Raw genomic sequence first — 10,837 nt, 5'->3', positions numbered from 1 at the left:
ACATTCCAATGCACAACAGAGTGCAAATTATTTTCAAAAGTAAATGGGCCATTCACCAAGTTAGGTCAAACTCTGGGCCATAAAATAAATCTCAATAAATTTAAAAGGATTAAAATCCTATAAAGTATATTGTCTAACCAAAGTGGAATTGAAATAGAAATCAATAATAGAAAAATATCTAGAACTCTCCAAAATATCAGAGAAATTAAATGTTATTAAATGAAACAAGTCAGTGTTTCACTAAAGCTCCTTAACCTCAAGATCAAACTTTAGGAATCTCATTTCCAGGTGGGAATATCCATGAATGCACATGTGCACGAGTGCACGCGCGCATACACACACACACACACACACACACACACACACACACAATGGAGTCATGGAATAATAGAGCACTAAAAATTTGTTTCCATCTATTTTGCATCAGTTGGAAAAAATCATTTTAAATAGCTGAATCTTTTTGAAAAAAGCTACAGAAATTAGATGTTGCACATTTTTATTTCAGATCTTATCCTGAATGTGATCTTATCCTGAATGTTGGCTTCTGCAGAATAGTACTAAAGACCCTATGTCAGTGAGAAGTGTCATTACCACCACAATACCTAAGAATAGTGGTAAGAGTATTAGCTACTGAACTGAAGAACTTCAGTTTGAGTACTGGTTCTTCCACTTGATATCATTGTGAACTTAGGCAATTTTCTTATCCCCTCTATGTCTCAGTTTCTTCATTTGTAAAATGAGGCTTATTACATTATTTACTCAAAGTATGGCTGTGCTGGTTAAATAGTTTATGTAAAATTATCACAGCAGTTAGTAGCATGCGATAAGCACGATATGAGTTTTAGTTTTAAATGTTAATATTGTTCTTCTCTAGCATTCAGATCTCATGATATAATTAATGTCCTTGTAAGAGGGGAAAAACAGAGACCCCTCTCTTTCCATCATATAAGGTGGCCTTCGCAAACCAAGAAGCAGACTTTCAACAGACACCAAATCTTCCAGCATCTGGATCTTGGATTTTCCAACCTTCAAAACTTTGAGTATTTGTTGATCAAGCCACCCAGTCTGTGGTAGTTTGTTGTAGCCTCCTGAATGGACTAAGGCAGTCTCCTTTCTCCCACCAAAATTAGAAAGAACATTCATTGAAGATCATAATTCCCATCTCCCATCTACATCCAAAGGAACTGATAGCTTTAGCCACCTCAATATTTCAAGTGGTAGCATCAAATCTTTAAAAAAAAAAAAAAAACTATCATCCTAAAATCAACTTCCCTAGGACTTGGGCTTATTTGTCAATGTTGTTTAGATCTCAGAAAGCTTCTTCCTTAAGCCTTCTGCCTCTCTCTCTACCACAGTTCTCCATAGTGAGCTTCCTTACCCTCAATCCATCACCACAGAGGTGTGAGAGGAAATTTCCTATCTATAATCAAAAGAAGGAAGAAACAGTATTTGGAGGGACATGTTTCCTATAGCAGAAAATCCCAAGCTAGCACTTCAGAATACGAGCCCTAAAGGTGTAGCAAGAGACCTCCCCTACACAAGCCCTTAGGCAAGACATAGCAGAAACAAAATCCACAGGCTTACTGGACAGCAAATGGACCAGCTCTGTGGTAAATAGGATAAATGCTACCCTGGGAGACCAAAGAGCCATTTACAGACTAGACCTTTTGCTATCTAGCTATATAGCTAGGGAAAAGTGGCTATAAAATGGACATTTTATTGAGCATACACAACCAGTCGACTGAGCGTACACAGAATGATATATGTCATATCTCTATCATTACCATGTTAGAGGAAATTTGGGGACTAGACCTCCTCAAATGTGCATTTCTCTGTCATATTAATGAATTTGTGTTCTGTGTTCATGTTAAGGAGCAATCATGCTAAGGAGACTTAAGATACTTTGGAAGGTTCATTATGATCATCCAAAGCTCTTGACCCTCTAGAGGGCCACAAGAGTCCATCAGTGAGTTTGTCTGCCATGTTATATCATGCCTAACTTCAGGAGCTGCTCTTGATGCTATCTGTGCAGAGGCGAGTTTCTGCACATGGAACTCAGTGGTGGTCACTTACTGAATATTATCCTAATGCACACTTGGGTTGTGTATAGTCTAATGATACACTAGCCCTGAGCCTTTCATGTTAATTACTTTCTCTTGAAGATGTCAGGCAAAACTGCCCTTTGATCAGAAAATTCCATTCACTGTTGCTGAAAATTCCTTTGACCTCTCCGTGTTCCCAGCTCACTTGGTCTGCTGATTATCATGCAATGGGTCTTCAAGTCAGCACTATATATTCTTTATTTTTCCACGTCATTTTTGACCCCCTTGGGTGTCACTGATTTTTCATGTATCTAAGACCGCTCCCATGGAATTCAGTACAAGTCTCCTCTTATAGGGATGCGTGCAAGTAACAGATAACAGAGCAAAGCAGTTCTTTCTGTTTATCCTTTCACAGGAAATTATTCTCAGCCTGTGAATCAAAAAGAACACTTTAATGTTCTTTCTTCTCCAGCCCACCTTGTCACCTCCAGCCCACCCCTTCTGAAATGACACAGTCTTTCCATCTGGTCTTGTTAACCCTTGGCTGAAAAAGCAAATTTTTCTAAGAGATTGATGCTTTAAGTGTAAATTTGGAGGTCTGCCTTCAGAGCCTGACAGGAATAAATAAAAAGACAAATTGTAGGTCTTTGGTTGTCACAGCAGGAACTCCTATCCTGCCATCAGCTTTCTTGTCCTCAAATGTGCCAAACTGCCTGAAAGACCAAGGTAATTGAAAAACAGGCATAAACCTCTCTGGTTCCTCTGATATTGATGGAGATTGCCTCCTACTGAGGTTGCTTTGTGGCTTAATGCTCTGAAAGAGAAACAGGTCATTCGTTTCAAATGCAAGTATTGAATACACTATAACTAGTCTATCAGGGAAATCTCAGGGGATTAGTAGGTAGCAGAACTGAGTGGTTGCTCAGTTTTTCCAATCCCATCCTAAGAATGGCCCAAACTCTCACCCAACTGTCATGTATATCTAAAAAGAACAAATAAAACAAAATTTAAAATGAAATAAATTGTTCAAAAGGATTTAATTATTTTTTAAAAAGCATGCTCAAACTCACTCCCCTCAACCTCTCTATTCCCTCTCCACTCTCCTCTCTCCTCTGCTCTCCTCTTTTTTCTCCTCCCTTCTTTGCCCCCCCTCCTACCTGAAGAGAGAAAGAGAAGTTGTAGATACACCTGAGCATTTACTTCCTTTTGTACCAAACTGTGCAACATCTTAGTTTATCTCCCAGTTTATGGTGACCATCTACATTAGTTATTATGCTGGTCTCACAAATAATGCAAATGCCTATGGTAGGTCCTCTGGTTTGTTTCCCAAAGATACATGTGCTACAGGCTTTGTTCTCAGGGTGGCACTATTGATAAGTGCTGTGGATCTGTAGAAAGTGAGGCCCAGTGGGAGGCCCTTAGTTCATTGGGACATCCACTCAAAGTCAAATCTAGGATCCCAGCCTATTCTTTTTTTCTGTTTCTTGGCTCTTGAAGCAAGTAGTTTTGCTCTTCCACAAACTCCTGCCATGATGTTCCACTCTCAGAGGAGGCCCAATTCCATATACTCACTCAATTTTAGCCTAGAGGTAAAATAAAACTTTTCTCTTTATAAGTTGATTGCCTCAGGTATTTCATTATAGTAATGGGAGATGACTAATATAGTGGCTTGGCATACATGTAAATATGTGGGCATAAGAAATGTGGGTTGAAATGGAAAGGAAATATAGAGCAAATGATAATCCATGGAACCCAAATATATTATTAATACACATCTTAGCCAAAAGCAAAAGTGATTAATGATTTGTGTGAGGGCACATAATGAGCTGTTTCAGTAAATACTGAGTAAAGCAGCTGCCTAGCAACTTCAAGCATGTACTCAACCATCAAATGATCTCACTGGTCTCCTATGAAGCTGAGATTAGCCACAATCTGCCCAGTCAAGGGGGAAGACTTCAATTGAGTTAGCCAGTTACCTAAAGCAAGATAACCCAGCGTTCAGGGGTCATTTTTCAGGTATTCCTCCTCCTTGCCACTCCATACCTCACCTGAATATCAAGAACCCTCCCTCTGTTTCAAGGTAATTTCAAGGTAGAGATGGGGAGGGAAGTTACCTGTACTTTGGATGGGGCTCACTAAACTTCAGGGCTTGATAAGCAGAACTTCTGTTAATGATCAGTTGTTGGGAAATGTGTGAGATGTCACAGGAAGGCACTCCCCAGTGCCACTGGGAGATCTTTAAGGCAGCCTGTCTGTCCAGGTAACTTATAGTGTCCACATAAATGGTGATAGAGGCATGTCTGTAGGATATGCCTTGGCTCCCATGAAGCACCCTGAAACTAGGGATGGTAAATGCACCAATATCCTCCTCTCCCTCTGTTCTCCCTTGGGTCCGGATGACTATCTCAGCATGCTTTCAGCCTTTTCAACCACCTCCCATCCTAGTTCACGTGACCTCAGTCGGTCTGAGACAGAGAAAATGTAGGCAGAGGAGATTCTCACATACCTTCTACTCTCTTTGCAATGAACTTTCATGACATAAATAATCCCCCAGGATTTCCTCACATCCTTCTCTTTAGGTGTTGAAGAACTTAAATTGGAAACTTCAAAACATTTGTAATGACTCCGTGTTGAAAATGACCTTCTTCTTGCAGATCTGCTGCAGTAATCCTAATACTCACTAGGAAATTGTTACTGAACCTCCACGATTTGAGGAAAGGTCAGCAGATGTAATGTTAAGAATGTTCCAAAGAGAAAAAGAGGCACAAAATTTACTTTTTCAAAAGAATATCTTTTTACAACTACATTCACTGTTTTCCTCCTTATCCAGTGATTTTTCATTTCTTTAGTTCTTCAGAAACTCTGTTAAAACTTCTTTCTCAAATCTCACAATTGTTAAATCTGCTACCAGTTGAGTATGCTTAATCCAAAAGGCACAGAATAGTTTCCAATTTAATTTTTTTATTTTAGAAGATTTGCATATGATAGTGAGATATTTGGGGGATAAGGCCCAATCCTAAGTACAAAATTTATTAACAATTCACCTATAATTTATGCACATAGACTAAAAATAATTTTATACAATAATTTTTTTGCACCTACATTGTGACTGTGATCTGTCACTTGAGGTCAGATGTGAAATTTTCCACTTGTAGCATCATTTCAGAAAATTTCAGATTTGGGAGCATTTCAGATTTTGGCTTTTCAGATTAGGGATGCTCAATCAGTAATTTCTTTATTTCAGATCCCAATCTCTGAAAGCATTTGATAATGCTGATCATATCCTCCATGTTAATTAGACATTGGAAGAGGTGATACATAATTAGTAGAAATCTAACTCTATTCTGACTTAAGTTGATAGGAGAAATTATTGGAAGGATACTGAGATAGCTGCTCTCAAATGTTTTCCTTGTTCAGTACTTCATCGTGGAGTTTACATTCAGGCCTAGCATTTTCAAATCTATCCCCTACTCAGGAAAGAAAATAAGCTCTGACACCTGCAGTTGACCTGTCTACATATTATTGATTTCAGTCAATTGAAACTTACCACCTTATAATGTCCACCTATGACATCTGCATCTTCCCTCAAGAGATGCCTTGGTATAAAAAGCTACATCTGGATCAAACATAAAACTTCAGGCAAAAACCAAAAAAACCACTACCATTCCTCATGAAAATATTCTCCTAATCAAACATTATACAGATCAAAAAAATCTCCTTTAATGAGTTCTTAATCCTTAATAATCTTCATTAAAGTTTTTTTGAAATGTATTTATCAGCATTAGAAAAACACGGACACAGTATTTGTATATAAAAACATTTTAAATTCTACTTCTTCCCACTCATTTTACCTCCCACATCTGCTTTTTCTGTTTTGATTTTTTAAAATGAATAAGAAATAAATAGAAGACCAATGCTTCAAATTGCATACCTTTGGAAAGAAATCTAGGAGTGTATCCTCATTAGGGGAGACTATTCTCAATTATGCATCAGTCAGTAGCTCAGGTATGAACTGATACTTCCTTCAAAAACAGGGTGGAGATTGATTGCAGGTTTTTGATTGTTGTTTTTCACACATACTTCTAAAAAAAAATAAAAAGCCCCCAGGAAAAGACTGAATCATATTTGTTCTCAGACAAGAAAGCAGAAGGGGCCCTGTGACCACAGCATGATGAATTCTGTGCTGACATTTAAATGGTTCAATCTCCTGACAAGAATAGGAATCCCCACATGTGGCGGGGACTCAACAGGGTGAAGCGTGACATTACAACTCAAGATGGAAATAATTGTATCTGTCTATTTTCATTCGAGGTCCTTTTTGTATTTGAGTTCATAGAGGAAAGCCAACCTCTCTAATCAGGAAATGGTGTTCTGTTTTCCTAATCGATTCATAAAATGTGTTCTGGCCCATTGGCTGGATCAGTCATACTTAATAGAATCACAGGGGATGGATGGAACATGCAAGTGTCTCTAGTCTAACCCTCTAATTTTACAGACAAAAATAGTCCAGAGAATTTTCCCAAAAACACACAGCTAGCTCCTATAATGGCTCATTAATATTCTTCATCCTGTCCTTTTAAAAAGAAATAGGGGTGAGGGAGAGTATCTGGATTCAGATTTGGGACACAAAGGGTTTGTTTACACAGGTGGCTGCGAGTGGCTGTGGAACATGTACACTGGAGAGGAAGGAGAAAGAAAGAATGTGTCTCCATGCTGGAAAAGTTGTCAAAGTGCCCAGGTGTGCAGATGTTCTCACTAAGCCCTAGTTGCCTGCTGGATTCCATGCAAGCTGACTGATGTCCCCAGAGCCTACTGGGTTTCGGCAGCACAGGGCTTCATGCTGGTGACAGAGATGCTCTGCCCTCTGCATCTCAGGATGCCCGCCTCACACTCAGACATTGTCAGCTCCTTGCCGCTCACTTCCACACAGACATTGAACCCTTCTTCCTGGCACTCCGATGCTTCTCGGCAGACACATTTGCCACTACTGCCTGGAAAGATAAATGAGAGAGGTTTAATGGCAGGCACACTGTGGAGGTGGGAGAATCAAAGCACGTTCCTCCAAAGTAATGGTGACTAGAGTGCTCCTGCCTTGAGGGGTACAATAAACTATCTCCTGGAAGAACAGTAGGATCAGGAAATTGAGGCATTTTGCTCCACTCAGAATAAATGGTTTTTGAAGTTGATGCCAGGCTTTCTATTGGTTGGACCCACATGAGGCAGCTCTATCCAAGTCAAGAGCTCTCTAGCTCTCTCTTCACACACTTCACCATCCATGTGAGCCAGCAGACAAAAGCAATCCTTCCTTCACTGCCCCCACGCCCACAACCAAATGGAAAGACCTCAGCAAAGAGCAGAGTCGGGGCTCAGATAGGAGAGAAGAGAATTAAATGGCATGGCACACAAAAGGTTATCTATCCTATAAAATACACATAGAGAGAAATGAATTAGGAGGAAAGGAGTCTATATGGGAAAGGGGTGTGAGGGAATGTCCCAGTCAGGCGTCTCCAGAAGGAGAGTAGAAAGGTCAGCCAGTGGATGGTGGTGACAGCCAAACCCAAAATGACCTAGTCATGGCTACAGTTACATAAGTCATCATCTATGCTGAAAAACTAGGAGGGAGTGAGGGAAGAGGTGTCCAATGTGTGCGGTCTGGGACTAGGAGGGAACAAAGAGCTATAGAGATCTTATGCAGTCCAGCTCCCAAATTTATAGAAACAGAAAGCTGGGACAGAAACTTAGTTCCATTCACCCAGGCCTTCCTTTTTCACAATACTCCCCAAACCGAGGGGGGTGGTGGTGCGCCATGCCCTTGGTAGTATCCAAGATCATTGAAAGTGCTACATGGACATAACCTCAGCAAATATTGAATCACAATTCAAGAAAGTAATTTCTTTTTCTATTCTCTTCAAATCCTTCTGATTACTTCTAGAAGAAAGTGTCAACTTGGTACCAGTATTTTTTTTAACATCCTTCTAATACTTGCTAGACTCCCTTATCACAAAGAGAGAACATTATCAATACCAGAGCAGAATGTAGCCAGAATCTACAATTTTATTTTGGTCAACCATTTGTATTTTTATAGTTACCAAATATTTATGGTAAATGATACGTCCTCTTAAGGATGTAATTTATAAAATTTCTATTTTTAAAAATAAATTTTTATGTAAGCGCTTTTAAAAATAAGACATAATATGGATAATACAAGGCAGAGAAAAAGTCATGAAAGTGGAATGGGAATCACCAAGATTTGGAAGAATTTTAGACCATCAAGAATAGATTCTTGTCCTCTTAGCTCCCTGATCCAGACCCTTCTTCAGGAAGGGAAGTCAGGTGAGAAGTTCAAGGCCAAACCAGTCTGAATCCTTGATATCCTCAGGTATCTACTTTGATCCACTTCTAAACTAGAAACCATGTTGTTTAAAAGCTCAGTATTATTACTTTACACCCTCCCCCCACCTTTTTTTTGTATTTGTAGATGGACAGCATGCTTTCATTTTGTTTGTTTATTTTTTTATGTAGTGCTAAGTATCAAACCCAATGCTTCACACATGGTAGGCAAGTGCTCTGCCACTGAGATACATCCCTATCCCTACTTTAGCATTTCTATGTTATAAATACAAAATGCTCCTTACCATCACATTTTTCCCACAATGGACATGCACCACAAGCTTTCTTGGTTGAGGCAGGCAGAGTACAGCGGTCCCTACCAGTAAGAGTATAATTTCTACCCTGACAGTGAAGAACATGCAACTTGCAAACTGTCAGAGGCAGTATCCTTTGGCTTCTCTCATCTCGAGCACATACATCCAAGGAAGATCTGAAAAGAATTTTTGACTACATTATTTACAAGATTTTTGTTTTTAAAAGCTGAGGAAAAGAAGTAAAAAAAAGTAGACCGTTGAGGTCATTACCCCACAGGTTATCACCCACAGCAAAAGATGAAACATCAAATCAAATTCTTTTCATTGGGGCCCAACCCCCTCAGAGCTTCAAAATGAGCATATTTACTCTAAGCATTCACAATCCTTCCAAGCATAGATACTGTGGGTTGATTTATTTTCAGCTAGGACAGATCAGATATAGCAAATTAGATGAGAAGGTGAGTTATGCCAGCAACTGTCAATGAATTAATAATAAAGGAGACAGAAAATCAGCAAAGATCACTCAGAGAGATTATAGTCAAATGAAACCATTGACCACAGGAGACATTAACTCCTCCCAGCCCAGCAGCCCAGAGAGTTCATGTTCATAATACAGCGTGTCTAATAATTAATAACCCTGAATCATCAAGGGAAGATAAAACTGTATTTTACAATGCTATTTTCTAAAGTGTCTGTTTACAAAGTGCTTTAGAAATATTTCATAAAGTGTGCTACCTTTTTTCTTAAACATTGGAGCTAAAATGGTAAGAGACAGCTTTTTAGAAATGTCACCAATGAAAACAACTACATTTCTAAATACTGACAGATAGATAAGAAAAGCATTATTTTTTGAAAACTCAGATAACAAAACATTTTTCATATACCATATAGGCTCAGAAAAACTTTACATTCACATATTTTATTTAGCTCTGATATTTTCTTCTTTTTTTTTTACCTAAAGCTCAATTTATTTAAAGTTGCTTATATAACAAAAACTTTTTTTGGTTTGTATATAACTTTTTTCTCTGTTTATTTTAACTTTAAATAGAACTACTCAGAACAGCTAAAAGGGCAGAGACCTTATAATGCCACCTTGTTATCCGTATCTGATACTGTGAAATGATACAAAAATTCATATCAAGTCTATAAATGGCTGGCTGCTGATTAACTAAAGGAACCAGTAGAGTTGGAAAGAGAAGGAAAGTGATTAACAGAGTAACTAATAACAATTAACAGAGAGTAACAGCAAGAATCAGAATGTATCTGGGCTGACCACCATTTCCACTTATACATTCAGTTATATTCTTCTGCACTAGAGGTTACTACACGCAATCATTGTATGAATCACCCACAGTAGTTTCAGGAAGTTCTATATGGGTGCTGATGACCATAGTAATTGAAAACCAAGTATTTAGTTGGTAGGTTAGTGTTTCAATTTTTAACCTTAAAGATGGCCCATGAGCTGAGGGGCTAGATATTCCCTGTTTCTTCCTAGACCCTCCACTTTTCCCCATCTTCCTGGGAGGCTGGCATGTAAAGGTTACACTTCTTTGTCCTGTAGCTTCAATTGGGTTTATTCAATGGAGAGCCCTGGGATAGGCAGGGAAGAAAGTGAGTTCAGCTGGGGTACTTATTCCACTGGCTCACTCCTGTAAGACCTCCTAAGGTCTCTTAAAAGAGAGTCAGCTTCTCCTCTGCAGCCATCTCACCTAGTTCTCTTGGTCTCCAGGTTTCGTAAGTGCTCCCCTCCTCCTTCCTTGTCAGGCCTGGAGTGGACACATGGCCAAGCTTTACCAGTCCAGGAGTACTGCCCTGTGGCTTCTAGTTTCCTTTACTCTGTCCACAATTTTGTAAATCAACCTGCTAATAAACCTCTTCTTGTCCTAATCTAATTGTGCTGTCCGTATCTTACTAGGACCCTGACACAGGCATCTAACAACATCTAACTAACAACTGCAGATGCCCTGGGACAACAGCATGATTTCAAGCTGGCAACATTCTTCTAATGCAAGTCTAGAAAGCAAGCTTCAAGAATCAGAAAAGTAGCTGCTCTTTCTCCATCAGTATTGCTTTAAATTTTATATCCCTAGGCGTTCGACGTGGTGTTTCCTCCAGTTTCACTTCCGGTTTTAGCTGTTTCAAGTAAACAAG

At 39.1% G+C, this 10,837-nt stretch overlaps 1 protein-coding gene across 1 annotated transcript in view; it reads right to left on the bottom strand.

Moving 5' to 3' along the window:
- Positions 1–5,024: 5,024 nt before the first annotated feature.
- The window catches only part of C7 (complement C7), a 57,076-nt gene continuing 51,263 nt past the window's right edge, over positions 5,025–10,837 (bottom strand). Inside the window, exons 17-18 of the mRNA XM_081304887.1 lie at positions 8,678–8,862; positions 5,025–7,033 (exon numbers count right to left, since the gene is read on the bottom strand). Of these exons, the coding sequence (XP_081161013.1) occupies positions 6,852–7,033; positions 8,678–8,862 (367 nt within the window). The 3' untranslated portion in view covers positions 5,025–6,851. The remainder of the gene's footprint in view (positions 7,034–8,677; positions 8,863–10,837) is intronic.

Source organism: Spermophilus citellus, assembly GCF_964194105.1.
Source record: "Spermophilus citellus genome assembly, chromosome: 1".
Lineage (NCBI taxonomy): Eukaryota > Metazoa > Chordata > Mammalia > Rodentia > Sciuridae > Spermophilus > Spermophilus citellus.
This window is presented reverse-complemented; position numbering and strand designations above follow the sequence as displayed.